This window comes from Mobula hypostoma, chromosome 12 (genome assembly GCF_963921235.1).
Source record: "Mobula hypostoma chromosome 12, sMobHyp1.1, whole genome shotgun sequence".
Lineage (NCBI taxonomy): Eukaryota > Metazoa > Chordata > Chondrichthyes > Myliobatiformes > Myliobatidae > Mobula > Mobula hypostoma.
This window is the reverse complement of record NC_086108.1, coordinates 1,156,383-1,175,114: the sequence shown is the minus strand read 5'-3', so window position 1 is coordinate 1,175,114 and position 18,732 is coordinate 1,156,383. Positions and strand designations below refer to the sequence as shown.

Sequence of the window (18,732 nt, the reverse complement as noted above, 5' to 3'; positions counted from 1 at the left end):
TCACCCTCACCCTCACCCTCACCCTCACCCTCACCCTCACCCTCTCCCCTCACCCCTCACCCTCACCCTCTCCCCCTCCCTCACCCTCTCCCTCACCCTCACCCTCACCCTCACCCGTGCTGGCTGACCAGCCGATCACACTCAGTGACACTAGTTTTTGTGTCAGTGTTGTTTTGTGCTCACATCTCACAGGTGGCACTTGAGATGGGATGTCCAAGGCAAGAGTGCTCATAGCTGAAGCTTCATCTTACCTTCCAGGTACTCCTGAAGACAGTTTACCATGTAGTACTCCCTCAGTACTGCGTGACAACCGCTTGACAATCTCACAAGTGCAATTGCCAGTATTTTGATAGCCTAGGGAGTACAGACACAAGACAAGTTTAAGTGACAGATTAGCTGTGATCAAACTCGATGGCAGACGCGTTCAAGGGGTTGAATTAAGTAGTCTTTGGCACTTACATATAGCTAGGGTGCCCAAGACTTTTACACAGTACTGTATTTGTCAACTTAGAGCAGAAAGCAAATTTGTAAATCTGGCAGGAACAGAGAATGTTGGGAATGGTGAGAGTGGAGTGTCACGGGAGGGGTGTGGAACAGGTGGCAGAGAGGGAGTGCCAAGGGGCAGAGGGTAGCGTGGGTGCAGACACAGCCAGCCCTGAGACACCAGGCAGGGTCATCTCATTCCAGTAATTGGTTTATTGATCATTACAGAATGTCTCTCTGGTGCTTCCTGCTCCCTCCCCTCTCCCTTCCCCTTTTCCCAACCATGATTCCCCTCTCCCTGCCCCCTTCCCACTCTCAGTCCACAGTAGAGACCCATATCAGAATCTGGTTTATCTTCACTTATGAAATTTGTCATTATTGCGGCAGCAGTACAGTGCAATACATAACCCTGTGCATTTTGTGTCTTGTATTGGGCTTAAAACTATAACCTTCTAATGTAGGGGCTGTGAGCTAACTGTGAAGCTCACACAACAACACTGAAATTGTGCTTGTGAGACATTCTTAAAGCCCCTCATGGAAGATTCTCAAATCAAACTCGATACCAGGGCATATAAAATATCCAGTCCGGCAACCGAGAGCTTGGATCAAGGTAACCCAACAGGGCTGGTTGAGGTTGTGAAGAGGATGCTTCCTTTGGTGGAGGAGAAGGAAAGCAAAGGACGGGGCATCAAAACAGAGGGACGTCCATTTAAAAAGAGATGAGAAGGAATTGATTTAGCCACAGGGTGGTGAATCTGTGGAATTCGTGGCTGGAGAGGCCAGGTCACTGGGTGTATCGAAGGCAAAGGTTTGTAGGCTCTTTATTGGTCAGGTTGTGAAAGGTTATGGGGAGAAGGGGGGAAGATGCCAGAATAAAAAAGGTGGGGGGAGGGGGAGGAGGATAGGTGGGAGGGAAAGGTCACGGGCTGGAGAGGAAGGAGTCTGACAGGAGAGGAGAGTGCACCACAGGAGAAAGGGAAGGAGGAGAGGACCCAGGGGGAGTAATAGGCAGGTGAGAAGTAAAAGGTCAGAGTGGAGAATAAAAGAGAGAATGGTGGTGGAATATATGATCGAATATAAGGTGTTGTTCCTCCACCCTGAAGGCAACCTCATCTTGGCATGAGGAGGCTGTGGACCGACATGTCAGAATGGGAATGAGAATTAAAATCTTTGTCCACTGGGAAGTCCCACTTGTGGTGGATGGTGCAGAGGTGCTCAGCAAAGCGGACTCCAGTTTATATTAGGTCTCACTAATGTAGAGGAGGGCACAGTGGGAGCACCAGGCACAAGGGGTGATTCCAGCAGACTGGCTCACTTGCAAAGACTGCTTGGGGCCCTGAATGGAGGTGAGGGAGGAGGTGAATGTGCAGGTGTAGCAATTACTGATAACTTTACTTCTAAGTTTACATTGGTAATCTATTTTGGAAAGCATGGAGCGGTTGGGCAGAGAGGTCTGTTTCCATACTTTCCAACTCAATATCCTACTCCACAGACTTCATACCCTCACACATTCCAGTCACACCACCTTCATCCAGCTATCAAGTTTGTCCGGCTCCCACGGTATCCATAGTCAATCCTCTTCACTCTATCAAGTTTTGTGTTGTTGAGAATTCAACCAAAACCTACGTTCTGATCAGAATCATTTAGAGTCATAGAACATTCCAGCCCTTTGGCCCATCTATTCCGTTCCGAACTGCTATTCTACTTGGTCCCATCGATACATCCTGGACCACAGCCCTCCATACCCCTTCCATCCATGTACTCATCCAAACTTCTCCCTAGTCCCAACGACCCACACCTGGACCATAGCCCTCCATACCCCTTCCATCCATGTACTCATCCAAACTTCTCCCTAGTCCCAACGACCCACACCTGGACCATAGCCCTCCCTATCCCTCCCATCCAAACTTATCGAAGCTTCTCTTAAATGTTGCAATCAATCCTGCATGCACCACTTCCACAGGCAGCTCGTTCCACACTCTCACCACCCTCTGAGCAAAGAAGTTCCCCCTCAGGTTCCTCTTACTCCTTTCACTTCTAACCCATGTCCTCTTGTTCTAATCTCACCCAATCTTAGTAGAAAAAGCCTGTTTCATTTACCTTCTCGATAACCCTCATAATTTTGTATACCTCTATCAGATCTCCTCTCAATCTTCTACACTCCAGGGAATAAAGACCTAACTTGTTCAATTCTCCAAATTTGGCCTCACCATCTTATATAACTTCAACATAAAATTCCAACTCCTGTACTCAATACTCTGATGTATACACACACACACACACACACACACACACACACACACAGACACACACACAGACACACACACACAGACAGACAGACACACACACACACACACACGCATGCGTGCAGTGATCATTTTATTAGGTACAGGAGTGGAGCCCAGTGTGATCTTCTGCTGCTGTAGCCCATCCACTTCAAGCTCGACATGTTGCGCATTCAGAATGCTCTTCTGCACACCACTGTTGTAATGCAGGGTTATTTCAGTTGCTGTTGCCTTCCAGTCAGCTTGAACCAGTCTGGCAATCCTCTCACCTCTCTCATTAATAGGGCATCTTTTGCCCACAGAACTGTCACCTACTGAATTTTTTTTTTCTCTCACAACCATTCTCTGTAAACTCTAGAGACTGCTGTGTATGAAGATCCAAGGAGATCAGCAGTTTCTGAGATACTCTAACCACCCCATCTGGCACCAAAATCATTCCACAGTCAAAGTCACTGAGATTACGTTGTTTCTCCATTCTGATGTTTGAATAGCTGAACCTCTTGACCACAGCTGCATGCTTTTATGCATGGAGTTCTTGCCACATGATCGGCTGATTAGATATTTGCATTATGCAGTGAGCCACTGTGTGTACATATGGTTGGTGGAGGATTCTGGGAAAAATCCCGCGCAGAGCTGTTGAAGTGCCAAGAGCAGGTTTAGCAGGTCGACTCTGTTTACCATGGTTCCTTTGTGACATGGGAGGAGGCCGTTTCTGCCAAATCCAGAGAATACACATTCTTTCACCAACTGTGACCAGCTCGTCCTCACATTCCCATCAATTCCACCAGATTCTGAGGGGTATAGTTAGTTAGTTACTGCATGTTACACCACTGGCGTTTAGGGCAGCAGAGAAGGTCCTCTGTCTCTGTATAGGAGGATTCTTCATTGCTGTTTCCATAAAAAAACTTCTTTGACTAGTCAGGGTTGCTAGCTCTGAGCTGACCCCCTGAACCTGGAGGACCGGTTTGACACGGGTGACCCTACCAAGAGCCAAAGCACAAGGCCCCGACTGCAGCCAGCATTGCTCTTGGGGTCATTGAAGCACGAAAGCCTCTAAATCCTGCAACAAGGTTGTGGTCGCCTTCGAGGTCTGAGGGTTATAGATAGGGCAAGCAGGCTTTTTCCACTGAGATTGAGTGTGACTAGAACTAGAAGTCTTGGGTTAAGGGTGAAAGGTGAAATATTTAAGGGGACATGAGGGGAAACTTCTTCACTCAGAGGGTTGTGTGAGTGTGGCATGATCTGCCAGGTGGAAGTGCTGGATGTAAGTTCGAATTCAAGGCTTAAGGGAAGTGTGATGGGCAAATGGGTGGGAGAGGTATGGAGGGGATATGGTCTGGGTGCAGGTCGATGGGACAAGGAATATTAATATAGGAATAGGTACATGGGGGGTAGGAGGGATATGGTCTGGGTGCAGGTCGATGGGACAAGGAATATTAATATAGGAATAGGTACATGGGGGGTAGGAGGGATATGGTCTGGGTGCAGTTCGATGGGACAAGGAATATTAATATAGGAATAGGTACATGGGGGGTAGGAGGGATATGGTCTGGGTGTGGGTGATGAGACAAGGAATATTAATATAGGAATAGGTACATGGGGGGTAGGAGAGATATGGTCTGGGTGTGGGTCAATGGGACAAGGAATATTAATATAGGAATAGGTACATGGGGGGTAGGAGGGATATGGTCTGGATGTGGGTCAATGGGACAAGGAATATTAATATAGGAATAGGTACATGGGGGTAGGAGGGATATGTTCTAGGTGTGGGTCAATGGGACAAGGAATATTAATATAGGAATAGGTACATGGGGGGTAGGAGGGATATGGTCTGGGTGTGGGTGATGGGACAAGACAGATTAATATAGGAATAGGTACATGGGGGGTAGGAGGGATATGTTCTGGGTGTGGGTGATGGGACAAGACAGATTAATATAGGAATAGGTACATGGGGGGTAGGAGGGATATGGTCTGGGTGCAGGTCGATGGGACAAGAAATATTAATATAGGAATAGGTACATGGGGGGTAGGAGGATATGGTCTGGGTGCGGGTCGATGGGATGAAGCAGATTAATATAAGAATAGGTACATGGGAAGATATGGAGGGATATGGTCTGGGTGCAGATCGATGGGACTAGATTCTGTACTCAGTACTCTGGGATGTGATTTTACAAATCGCACACACATGCAGAGGAGGGATCGAACCCCCAGGCCTCTGGTGCTGTGAGGCAGCCGCTCTGCAGCCTGTTTGGTGTGAGGACCTGGAACAAAATATATTACAACTCCTAACCGCTCCCCCACCCCCCCACCCAGGTTGGGATGTGGACCTTGACATGTGCAGAGAATTGACAGAGGCCATTTGTAGGGTAGAGAGAGTGGTCACCAGGACTGTAAGGTTAGTCACTGGCCAATAGCTCTGGCCTACAGCCATCCGTACCTGAACTCTGGGAACCTTATCCCCTTTCAGTGAAGCATAAAGCCAGATTCTGGCTGGAATGACCTGTCATTTGCTCTGTTACCTCTCTTGTTCTGGGTTTTGAAAGTCACTTTCTTAAAACTGCCTGGGACGTACAGAGTGTTGTGTAAAGGAGTTGCTGAGGGAATAATATTTGCTGTTTGCCTGATTATAGTATTTGATATAACTATTAATATTTTACACCTGCATTCACTTCCTGTGAAAGTACTTCCTCTTGTTGCAAGTTTACTTTGTTGTGATTAACGTGGGGCCTGTCATGCCTCATTGGGCCATGCTCTCTTGGCTGAGAGTCGAAACGTTGTGAGTTTAAATTCTGGAGACTGGGGCACTGGAATCTTGACACATTTATGTTATTTATTGAGATACCGCACAGACTAGGCCCTTCCGTCTCATTGAGATACGCCACCCAGCAATCCTCCAATTTACTCCTCATCTAATCACGAGACAATTTACAATGACCAATTCACCTACTGACCGGGGTACATCTTTGGAATGTGGGAGAAAATTGCAGCACCCGGGTGGGAACGCCGTATTCTCAGAAGAATCTTTGTGTAGCGGCTATGCCTCACTTGACTCCCGTTCGTCCCGCGTCTGTGGTGAACTGGCGTTGACCCCGCCAACTCTGTAATCGCATTGGTGTGGCTACTGTGTGATGGCATCCAGGTACAAGCCCACGACATAAAGTATTAGTTGGTACACGATAGGCAAGTAAATGATCACACTTTATAATTATTTCTCGGTGATGGGTTAGTGGAAACAAATAAAATAAAGGCGCCAAATCAGTAAATTTTGTCAGTTCTGTGCACAAATAATTAGTTGGAGCTCATGAAATTCGGTATCCTTTCCTCCCCTCGATCTCCTTCGAACTCCGTCGACTCTCGGCTGGGGTCACTCCCAGTGATCTACCAGAGCGCTTGACTCACATCCGACCTCTTCTCCTCCACCAAAAACCCGCACTTCTCCCCCAGTTCCTGCACATACAGATAGAATAACATGACTTCCATTGGCTAGCAAATGAATACAAGTCCCGTTATCACTAATTATAACCCAAACATGCTGCTACAGAGAACCCCGTAACAGTACAGAGAAGCCATTTTGTCAGCCTTAACAATTAACATTACGATGAGTATTACTGAGAACCCTACATTTGGATATATGCATAAACATCTCCTCACTCTCGGGTTAACAGGGAAGAATACACATTGGAGCTGAGGAGAATGCAGCCGGACAGATAGGGATGGGGAGGGGGATGAAAATAAAGAAATGGTGCAGGCAGAGGGGAAGAAGCTGTTCCTGAATGGTGGAGTGTGTGCCTTCAGGCTTCTGTACCTCCTTCCCTATGGTAGCAATGAGGAGAGGGCATGTCCTGGGTGATGGGGGAGTGGTCCTTAATGACGGATGCCGCCTTTTTGAGGCATCGCTCCCGGAAGCTAGTGCCCATGATGGAGCTGACTGAGATTACAACTCTCTGCAGCTTGTTTCGATCTTGTAGCTCCCCCCTCCGCCCCCAATACTGGACAGTGATGCAGCCAGTTAGAATATTCTGCACAGTACATCTGTACAAATTTGTGAGTATCTTTGGTGACATACCAATTCTCCTCAAACTCCTAATGAAACATAGCCACCGTTTTGTAGCCGCGTCAATAAATTGAGCCCAGGTTACATCTTCAGAGGTATTGACACTCAGAAACTTGAAACTGCTCACTCTTTCCACTTCTGATCCTTGAATGGGAACTGCTGTCTGTGTGTTCCCTGGCTTTACCCTTTCTGAAGCCCACAATTAATTATTTGGTCTTACTGACGTTGACGTTAAGTGCATGATTATTGCTGTGACACCACTCAAGCCAGCACAAGCTCGGACTGCATTGGTTATTGATGCAAACGACACATTTCACTGTATGACTTGATGTACTCGTGACAAATAAAGCTCATTTCTGATCTTTATAAATACTTGGAGGATTGGAGAATTGAGGATGATGGGGAACTGATGCAGAAGAGAAGTTGCAGCCAGCATTGATTGTCCATGTGACGGGACAAGTATGAGGGGCCGGGTGGCCTGCTCCAGTAGCAGCGAGAAGATTGCATGGCCGGGCATCCTTATCAGATGCTGCCTTCTTGAGGTGGTGTCTCCTGTAGCTGCTGTCAGTGGTGGGGAGGGCTGTCTGCAATGGAGCAGGCTGCCACCACTTGCACCCCTGAACGTCAGAACTGGTATATCAGGCCGTGAGCTTGTAGGGCGATGTAATGTAATGGGTAGAAACTTCCATAGCTCACTTAAAGTGAGTTGGGGTTCACTTTAAGAGGCTGCTCTGACGTGATGATGTAATGATGTGAAGTTTTATTTTACTTTTGTGTTTGGTTGATAATAAAGGAGTTGTTAACGGTTTTATTTACAAAAACCTACAATGTAACCATTCAGGATAGTTTCAACAGTACATCTGTAGAAATTCCATAGAGCGATTCGTGACTACTTCCCTAATTAGTTAGTATAATATTTATACAGTGTATCTTATCAACTAATTTATTAATTAAACAATACTTATACATTGGTATAATATACCTGATTCTGATTAAGGGTTTCTTAAGGTTGTTATAGGCAGGGTTGGTAATGGGGACAAGCTCCCATGACCTATTAAACAATGACGTGTGACTCAAATAACCTCTGACAACCAAGTCCGGCTCCTCGCCTTCATGTGTGGCTTCGCTACTATGCCCAGTTGAACCAATTCTACTGACAGGAGGGGCAAAGGCGGATTACTGGCGCCTTAAAACCTTTGCTTCGGGCAGACGGGGCTCATCAGCCGTGATTGGCAGCTCAGATGGAGAAGGAAGAACTGATCTCAACCCTCGACTAGCTTGCAGATATACCACTCTCGGGGAAGGCTGTGGGAGTAAACTCTGAGGGAAAAGTCCGTAGCTAGTGTCCCTAAGTTGAGTTCAACGCTGACTGGCAACTCCTGCGACACTGCTGGTACCAAACTGTATCGGTCTCTGCTGTTCCTTTGGGTTCATCAGATGCGTGGAGAGGGGGAGCTTGCTACATGGGCAACAGCTTGCTCTCCATGTTGTATTGCGCTGCGATGTCATGTTGAAATTGGACAAGGCATTGGTGAGGCCAAATTTGGAGTATTGTGTACAGTTCTGGTCACCGAATTATAGGAAAGATGTCAACAAAATAGAGAGAGTACAGAGAAGATTTACTAGAATGTTGCCTGGGTTTCATCTCCTAAGTTACAGAGAAAGGTTGAACAAGTTGGGTCTTTATTCTTTGGAACGCAGAAGGTTGAGGAGGGACTTGATAGAGGTGTTTAAAATTATGAGAGGGATAGATAGAGTTGACGTGGATAGGCTTTTTCCATTGAGAGTGGGGAAGATTCGAACAAGAGGACATGAGTTCAGAGTTAAAGGGCAAAAGTTTAGGGGTAACATGAGGGGGAACTTCTTTACTCAGAGAGTGGTGGCTGTGTGGAACGAGCTTCCAGCAGAAGTGGTTGAGGCAGGTTCGATGTTGTCATTTAAAGTTAAATTGGATAGATATATGGACAGGAAAGGAATGGAGGGTTATGGGCTGAGTGCAGGTCGGTGGGACTAGGTGAGAGTAAGAGTTCAGCACGGATTAAAAAGGCCGAGATGGCCTGTTTCCATGCTGTAATTGTTATATGGTTATATGGTTATATATGGCTTGCATATCTAGAAAGCTAAGATGCATTATTCATGGTCGACTCTGACCGACAGGCTTCAGATTCTGATTTAAAAAGGTAATTAACGTGGAAGTTTAGCAGGAGTTATCCTGAATCATAAGTGGGGAAAAAAATTAACTTGAGCTTGTTTGGTTTGTGATCAAGGGGTGGGACATAATAGTGGACGTTGTCCAGAGGTGCCCACACTATAGTGGTGACACAAGGTGTGGCATAAATCAGCAACTTCAAGTGCCAGGCTTTAGATATTTCAGAAAGGACAGGGAGGGAGGCAAAAGAGGTGGGGGCATGGCACTGTTAATCAGAGAGAGTGTCACGGCTGCAAAAAAGCAGGAAGTCATGGAGGGGTTGTCTACGGAGTCTCTGTGGCTGGAAGTTAGGAATAGGAAGGTGGCAATAAATCTACTGGGTGTTTTTTATAGACCACCCAATAGTAACAGGGACATCGAGGAACAGATAGGGAGACAGATTCTGGAAAGGAGTAATAATAACAGGGTTGCTGTGGTGGGAGAGTTTAATTTCTCAAATATCATAAGACCATAAGACAAAGGAGCAGAAGTCGGCCATTCGGCCCATCGGGTCTGCTCCGCCATTTTATCATGAGCAGATCCATTCTCCCATTTAGTCCCACTCCCCCACCTTCTCACCATAGCCTTTGATGCCCTGGCTACTCAGATACCTATCAATCTCTGCCTTAAATACACCCAATGACTTGGCCTCCACTGCTGTCCGTGGCAACAAATTCCATAGATTCACCACCCTCTGACTAAAAAAAATTTCTTCGCATTTCTGTTCTGAATGGGCGCCCTTCAATCCTTAAGTCATGCCCTCTCGTACTAGACTCCCCCATCATGGGAAACAACTTTGCCACATCCACTCTGTCCATGCCTTTCGACATTCGAAATATTTCTATGAGGTCTCCCCTCACTCTTCTAAACTCCAAGGAATACAGTCCAAGAGCGGACAAACGTTCCTCATATGTTAACCCTCTCATTCCCAGAATCATTCTAGTGAATCTTCTCTGTACCCTCTCCAACGTCAGCACATCCTTTCTTAAATAAGGAGACCAAAACTGCCCACAGTACTCCAAGTGAGGTCTCACCAGCGCCTTATAGAGCCTCAACATCACATCCCTGCTCCTATATTCTATTCCTCTAGAAATGAATGCCAACATTGCATTCACCTTCTTCACTACCGACTCAACCTGGAGGTTAACCTTAAGGGTATCCTGTACGAGGACTCCCAAGTCCCGTTGCATCTCAGAACTTTGAATTCTTTCCCCATTTAAATAATAGTCTGCCCGTTTCTTTCTTCTGCCAAAGTGCATAACCATACACTTTCCAACATTGTATTTCATTTGCCACTTCTTTGCCCATTCTTCCAATCTATCCAAGTCTCTCTGCAGACTCCCCGTTTCCTCAGCACTACCGGCCCCTCCACCTATCTTCGTATCGTCAGCAAACTTAGCCACAAAGCCATCTGTTCCATAATCCAAATCATTGATGTACAATGTAAAAAGGATCGGCCCCAACATGGACCCCTGTGGAACACCACTGGTAACCGGCAGCCAACCAGAATAGGATCCCTTTATTCCCACTCTCTGTTTCCTGCCAATCGCCAACGCTCTATCCACGTATGTAACTTTCCCGTAATTTCATGAGCTCTTATCTTGTTAAGTAGCCTCATGTGTGGCACCTTGTCAAAGGCCTTCTGAAAATCCAAATATACAACATCCACTGCATCTCCCTTGTCTAGCCTACTGGTAATTTCCTCAAAAAATTGTAATAGGTTTGTCGGGCAGGATTTTCCTTTAAGGAATCCATGCTGAGTTCTGTCTATCTTGTCATATGCCTCTAGGTACTCTGTAACCTCATCCTTGACAATCGACTCCAACAACTTCCCAACCACCAATGTCAAGCTAACAGGTCTATAATTTCCTTTTTGCTTCCTTGCCCCCTTCTTAAATAGCGGAGTGACATTTGCAATCTTCCAGTCCTCCGGAACCATGCCAGAATCTATCGACGTTTGAAAGATCGTCGCTAATGCCGCCGCAATCTCCACAGCTACTTCCTTCAGAACACGAGGGTGCATTCCATCTGGTCCAGGAGATTTATCTACCCTTAGACTATTCAGCTTCCTGAGTACTTTCTGTGTCGTAATTGTGACTGCGCACACTTCTCTTCCCTGCCACCCTTGAGTGTCCGGTATGCTGCTGATGTCTTCCTCAGTGAAGACTGATGCAAAATACTCGTTCAGTTCCTCCACCATCTCCTTATCTCCCATTACAATTTCTCCAGCATCATTTTCTATCGGTCCTATATCTACTCTCACCTGTCTTTTACTCTTTATATACTTGAAAAAGCTTTTAGTATCCTCTTTGATATTATTTGCCAGCTTCCTTTCATAGTTAATCTTTTCCCTCTTAATGACCTTCTTGGTTTCCTTTTGTAAGGTTTTAAAGACTTCCCAATCCTCTGTCTTCCCACTAATTTTTGCTTCCTTGTATGCCCTCTCCTTTGCTTTAACTTTGGGTTTGACTTCTCTTGTCAACCATGGTTGCATCCTTTTCCCATTCGAAAATTTCTTCTTTTTTGGAATATACCTGTCTTGCACCTTCCTCACTTCTCACATAAACTCCAGCCACTGCTGCTCTGCCGTCTTTCCTGCCAGTGTCCCTTTCCAGTCAACTTTGGCCAGTTCCTCTCTCATGCCACTGTAATTTCCTTTACTCCACTGAAATACCGACACATCAGATTTCGCCTTCTCTTTTTCAAATTTCACAGTAAACTCAATCATGTTATGATCACTGCCTCCTAAGGGTTCCTTCACCTCAATCTCTCTAATCACCTCCGGTTCATTACACAATACCCAATCCAGTACAGCCGATCCCCCAGTGGACTCAACAACAAGCTGTTCTAAAAAGTCAACTCGCAGACATTCTACAAATTCTCTCTCTTGAGATCCAGTGCCGACCTGATTTTCCCAATCCACTCGCATGTTAAAATCCTCCACAATTATCATAACACTGCCCTTCTGACAAGCCTTTTCTATTTCCTGTTGTAATTTGTAGTCCACATTCCTGCAGCTGTTTGGAGGCCTATAAATAACTGCCATCAGGGTCCTTTTACCCCTGCGATTTCGCAGTTCAACCCATAAAGATTCTGCACCTTCCGATCCTATATCACCTCTTTCTAATGATTTAATATCATTTCTTACCAATAAAGCCACGCCTCCCCCTCTGCCTACCTTCCTATCCTTCCGATACACCGTGTATCCTTGGATGTTCAGCTCCCAGAGACATGCATCCTTTAGCCACGTCTCAGTGATGGCCACAGTATCATACCTGCCAATCTGTAGCTGTACGACAAGATCATCCACCTTATTCCTTATGCTGCGTGCATTTAAGTATAACACCTTAAAACCAGTATTTGGTACTTTTCGCTTTGATTCCACTGCAACTTTATTGCACTGCAACTCATCCCAATGGCTACAAATTTGCCCCATCACCTACCTGTCTTTCCTGACATCTTTACTGCTCACTATCTTAGATTTATTTCTGTTTTCCCCTTCCTCTGCTCTATCATTCCGGTTCCCATCCCCCTGCCAAATTAGTTTAAACCCTCCCTAACAGCTCTATTAAACTTTCCCGCCAGGATATTGGTCCCCTTCGGATTCAGGTGTAACCTGTCCTTTTTGAACAGGTCATACTTCCCCCAGAAGAGATCCCAATTATCTAAGAATCTGAAGCCCTGTCCCCTGCACCAGTCTCTCAGCCACGCATTCATCTGCCTGATCCTACTATTCTTGCCCTCGCTAGCACGTGGCACAGGTAGCAATCCTGAGATTACTACCCTGGAGGTCCTGCTTCTCAGCTTCCTTCCTAACTCCCAGAAATCTCTCTTCAGGACCTCCTCCTTTGTCCTATCTATGTCATTGGTACCAACATGTACCAAGACAATTGGCTGCTCACCCTCCCCCTTCAGAATATTCAGGACCCGATCCGAGACATCCCGTACCCTGGCACCTGGGAGGCAACACACCATGCAGGTATCTCTATCAGACTCACAGAATCTCCTGTCCATTCCCCTGACTATGGAATCCCCTATGACTACCGCATTTCTCTTCTCCCTCCTCCTCTCCTGCACAACAGCGCCAGGCTCAGTGCCAGAGATCCGGTCACCGTGGGAGTCCCCTGTCAGGTCATCCCCCTCAACAGCATCCAGAACAAGATATTTGTTGCTGAGGGGGACAGCCACAGGTGTGCTCTCCACTGTCTGGGCATTTCCCTTCCCTCTCCTGACAGTCACCCAGTTTTCTGACCCCTGTAGCCTAGGGATGACTATCTCCCTGTAGCTCCTGTCTATCACCTCTTCACTTTCCCTGATAAGCAGTAGGTCATCAAGCTGCAGCTCCAGATCCCTAACACGGTCTCTGAGGAGCCGCATCTCGGTGCACCTGGCACAGATGTGGCCATCAGGGAGGCTGGAAGTCTCCCAGGATTCCCACATCTGACACCCTGAACAAAGCACCAACCCTGCAGGCATGCTATCTAATTCTACAGGAATGAAACAGGAAAAATATCGATTGGCATCTCCCTAGAGGGAGGGGTTTAGATGGGGTGGAGTTTGTTAGATGTGTTCAGGAAGGTTTCTTGACACAATATGTAGCCTATAAGAAGAGAGGCTGTAGTTGATCTGGTATTGGGAAATGAGCATGGTCAGGTGTCGGGTCTCTCAGTGGGAGAGCATTTTGGAGATAGTGATTACAATTCTATCTGCTTTACCATAGTATTGGAAAGGGATAGGAACAGACAAGTTAAGGAAATGTTTAATTGGAGTAAGGGGAACTATGAGGCTATCAGGCAGGAACTTAAAAGCATCAGTTGGGAACAGATGTTCCCAGGGAAACATACCCAAGAAATGTGGCAAATGTTCAGGGGATATTTGCGTGGGGTTCTGAGTAGGTACGTTCCAATGAGACAGGGAAAGGATGGTAGGTACAAGATCTGTGGTGTACAAAGGCTGTTGTAAATCTAGTCGAGAAGAAGAGAAGAGCTTATGAAAGGTTCAAAAAACTAGGTAATGATATGAATCTAGAAAATTATAAGGCTAGCAGGAAGGAGCTTAAGAATGAAATTAGGAGAGCCAGAAGGGGCCATGAGAAGGCCTTGGTGTCAGGATTAGGGGAAACACCAAGGCATTCTACAAGTATGTGAAGAGCAAGAGGATAAGACGTGAGAGAATAGGACCAATCAAATGTGACAGTGGAAAAGTGTGTATGGAACAGGAGGAAATAGCGGAGGTACTTAATGAGTACTTTGTTTCAGTATTCACTACGGAAAAGGATCTTGGCGATTGTAGGGATGACTTGCGGTGAACTGAAAAGGTTGAGCATATAGATATTAAGGAAGAGGATGTGCTGGAGCTTTTGGAAAGCATCAAGTTGGATAAATCACCGGGACCGGACAGGATGGACCCCAGGCTACTGTGGGAGGTGAGGGACGAGATTGCTGAGCCTCTAGCAATGATCTTTGCATCATCAATGGGGATGGGAGAGGTTCTGGAGGATTGGAGGGTTGCAGATGTTGTTCCCTTATTCAAGAAAGGGAGTAGAGATAGCCCAGGAAATTACAGACCAGTGAGTCTTACTTCAGTGGTTGGTAAGTTGATGGAGGAGATTCTGAGAGGCAGGATTTATGAACATTTGGAGAGGCATAATATGATTAGGAATAGTCAGCAAGGGTTTGTCAAAGGAAGGTCATGCCTTACAAGCCTGACTGAATTTTTTGAGGTTGTGACTAAACACATTGATGAAGGAAGCGCAGTAGATGTAGTGTAGATGGATTTCAGCAAGGCATTTGATAAGGTACCCCATGCAAGACTTATTGAGAAAGTAAGGAGACATGGGATCCAAGGGGACATTGCTTTGTGGATCCAGAACTGGCTTGCCCACAGGGTCAGAGTGGTTGTAGACGGGTCATATTCTGCATGGAGGTCGGTGACCAGTGGTGTGCCTCAGGGATCTGTTCTGGGACCCCTACTCTTTTTGATTTTTATAAATGACCTGGATGAGGAAGTGGAGGGATGGGTTAGTAAATATGCTGATGACACCAAGTTTGGGGGTATTGTGGATAGTGTGGACGGCTGTCAGAGGTTACAGTGGGACATTGATAGGATGCGAAACTGGGCTGAGAAGTGGCAGATGGAGTTCAACCCAGGTAAGTGTGAGGTGGTTCATTTTGGTAGGTCAAATATGATGGCAGAATATAGTATTAATGGTAAGACTCCTGGCAGCGTGGAGGATCAGAGGGATCTTGGGGTCCATGTCCATAGGACACTCCAAGCTGCTACGCAGGTTGACTCTGTGGTTAAGAAGGCGTGCGGTGCATTGGCCTTCATCAATCGTGGGATTGAGCTTAAGAGCCGAGAGGTAATGTTGCAGCTATATGGGACCATGGTCAGACCCCACTTGGAGTACTCTGCTCAATTCTGGTCGCCTCACTATAGGAAGGACGTGGAAACCATAGAAAGGGTGCAGAGGAGATTTACAAGGATGTTGCCTGGATTGGGGAGCATGCCTTACGAAAACAGGAGGATGAGAGGTGACTTAATAGAGGTGTACAAGGTAATGAGAGGCATTGATCATGTGGGTAGTCAGAGGCTTTTCCCCAGGGCTGAAATGGCTAGCATGAGAGGGCACAGTTTTAAGGTGCTTGGAAGTAGGTACAGAGGAGATGTCAGGGATAAGTTTTTTTACGCAGAGAGTGGTGAGTGCGTGAAATGGGCTACCAGCGGTGGTGGTGGAGGTGGAAACGATAGGGTCTTTGAAGAGACTCCTGGATGGCTACATAGAGCTTAGAAAAATAGAGGGCTATGGGTAAAGCCCAGGTAGTTCTAAGGTAGGGACATGTTTGACACAGCTTTGTGGGCCGAAGGGCCTGTATTATGCTGTAGGTTTTCTATATTTCTATGTAACTTAGATCTGCATGTATGGAGGCTGAACAAATAACATTGAGAAGGATTTGTGGCTGGGCAGAAGATACTTTCTACACTGCATTTAAGACCATAAAGTGTTGGAGCAGAATTAGGCCAGTGGGCCCATCAAGTCTGCGCTCCTATTCCATCATGACTGATTTATTTTCAATCTCCTGCCTTCTCCCTGTACCCTTCCATGCCATGACTAATCAAGCGCCTATCAACCCCCACTTTAAATTTGCCCCCTAACTTGGTTGCCAGCTATCTGTGGCAATGAATTCCACAGATTCACCTCCCTCTTTTAAAGAAATTCCTCCTTCTCTGCTCTAATGGGACAACCTTGTAGTCTGAGGCTGTACCCACTGGTCCTAGACTCCCCTGCTATAGCAAAAATCCTCTCCATGTCCACTCTATCTAGGCCTTTCAATATTTGCCGGTTTTAATGAGAATCTTCCCCCCCCCCCCCCCAGCCCCACACTTCATCATGCTTCTAAACTCCAGTGAATACAGGCCTAAAGCCAACAAACACTCCTCGTACATTAACCCTTCCATTTCCAGGATCATTCTCACGAACCTCCTCTGGACCCTGTCCGAGGCCTGCACACCCACACCTTTTCTTAGATAAGGGGCCCAGAAGTGCCCACAATACTCCAAGTGTGGTCTGACTCTTGGCAAAAGTGTAAAAGTTTGTTGCAATGTCTGTTGACATACTGGACCTCTTTAAGAGGAGATGCTAGCATGGCTTGCTGGCTTTTGAAGGCTCTGGGGCTCGACTCACTGGTGTTTAGAGAGATGAGGGGGATCTCATTGAAACCTCCTGAATATTGAAAGTCAGCTCTTGGAGTGGACGTGGATAGGAAGTGGCCTAATTCTGCTCCCATGTCTTATGGTCTTCATCATACAGGCATAGAAACAGAGCATTCGGCCCATATAGTCAGTGCAAACTGTTCCCAATGTCAAGTCTTTGGTGATGGTGGGCTCCAGGCTGTGTGTTTGATAGGCAATGGTTTTCTAACCTACGCTTGTTTCTTTTTCTGCCCACAGATGAGGTGGAGCCCGTCTGCTACATCTGCACCTCCTGCAAGGAACCCTTCCCCAGCGCCTGGCTCTTGCTTCAACACGCCCAGTACAACCATGGCCTCCACATCTTCCTCGAGCTGGACCACGCCGAGTCCCCCTTGCCACCACCATCCAGCACTGACAACCCCGCCGGCTCCCTGTCCCCCCGGTCCCAGGAGGGCAGCCCTTCCGAGGGGCCCCGCGCCCGAGAGACCCCCTTCCGGGTCCGCTCGCCAGCGGCGGTGACGGGCTCCCTGCTCTTTGCTCCGCCCCTCCACCGGCTGCCCGACCAGAGTGACAGTGGCTCAGAGGAGACGGCACCCTCGCCAGCCCAGGGACGGCGGCCGCCGGTGGAGTTCTCCCGCCGGCTGCGGACCCTAGTGGGGGGAGCTGGGCCGTCCCGCCGGAGCCACCAGCACCGCTTGCCGGCCGTGCCAGCCGGCCACTCGTCCTCGGGGACCGGCCGGCAGCACTCGCCACACGGCCGGAGCAAGGACTGTGAGTTCTGCGGCAAGACCTTCAAGTTTCCCAGCAACCTGGTGGTGCACCGGCGAAGCCACACGGGCGAGAAGCCCTACCGCTGCCCCTTCTGCGAGCATGCCTGCAGCCAGTCCAGCAAGCTGAAGAGGCATATGAAGACCCATGCTGGCCTCTTCAACGGCTGGCCGCCCACCACGGGCATGCTCGGTGGCAGGGCCGCCCGAGAGCAGGCGTCTCACCGGCGGAGGTACACGGACGAACGCGGAGGGCAGCAGAACCCCAGCGTCACCTCACCCCTCAGCAGCCAGGACGAGTTCAGCTTGAAGGTGAGTGCTTTGAACATACGTCAGGGCACCGACGGTAGCGTAACAATGACAGCGCGCCTCTATTGCAGCTCAGGGCATCGGAGTTTGGTGTTCAATCCCGGCGTCGTCTGTAACGTGTTTGTATATTCTCCATGTGGAATGTGTGAGTTCGCTCCGGGTGCTCCAGTTTCCTCTGAAAGACGTAACAGTTAGCCGGTTAGTTGTTCATTTCAAATGGTTCTGTGATTAAGCTGGGGCAGGGGTTGCCAACCTGCTTAATGGTGTTGGGCCATGCTATAACAACGGATGGGAATCCCTGGGCAAGGGTTAAAGCAGCGATTGCTGAGCAGCGCGGTTCGAAGGTCTGGGAGGGTCTAGTCCAAGCCCTGCCTCTAAATAAAAAACAAATTAAACTTGTTTACTGTCATGTGAACAGGTACTGTAAAGCTATAAGACACAACAGCAGAATTAAGCCATCCAACCCATCGAGTATTTTCTGCCATTTAATCATCGTGAATTTTTTCTGAACTTGTTCTCCCCAGACTCTTTCAACCGCCCTCCATTCCTTTACCTTTACCAACCAAGACCTTTCACAACATATGCCAGTGATAATAAACCTGATTCTGATTCTAACCAGTCAATTTCTGCTCCTACCCCAGCAGTGCATTGCACACACTCACCATATCCCTATCCACAATCAGAATCACTTTGTTGTCTTTGCGACAGCAGTACATCATAATAGAAAAATATCTGTGAATTACAGTAAGTATGCATATATATTAAACAGTTAAATAAGTAGTGTAAAAGCAGAAATCTAAAGTAGTGAGGTAGTGTTCATGGAATTTCATAGAAATCTGTACTGGGAACGAACTGCCGCTGTAAGAATAGATGGAGTAGTGAGTCAGTTTATGAAAATCAAGAGCGGCGTTAGACAAGGGTGTGTTTTCTCCCCTGATTTATTTAATGTGTACA

General features: G+C 47.3%; 1 protein-coding gene across 1 annotated transcript in view; it reads left to right on the top strand.

Moving 5' to 3' along the window:
- The window catches only part of znf296 (zinc finger protein 296), a 97,886-nt gene that overhangs the window by 50,811 nt on the left and 28,343 nt on the right, over positions 1 to 18,732 (top strand). The window contains exon 3 of the mRNA XM_063063479.1: positions 16,961 to 17,781. Within this exon, the coding sequence (XP_062919549.1) occupies positions 16,961 to 17,781 (821 nt within the window). The remainder of the gene's footprint in view (positions 1 to 16,960; positions 17,782 to 18,732) is intronic.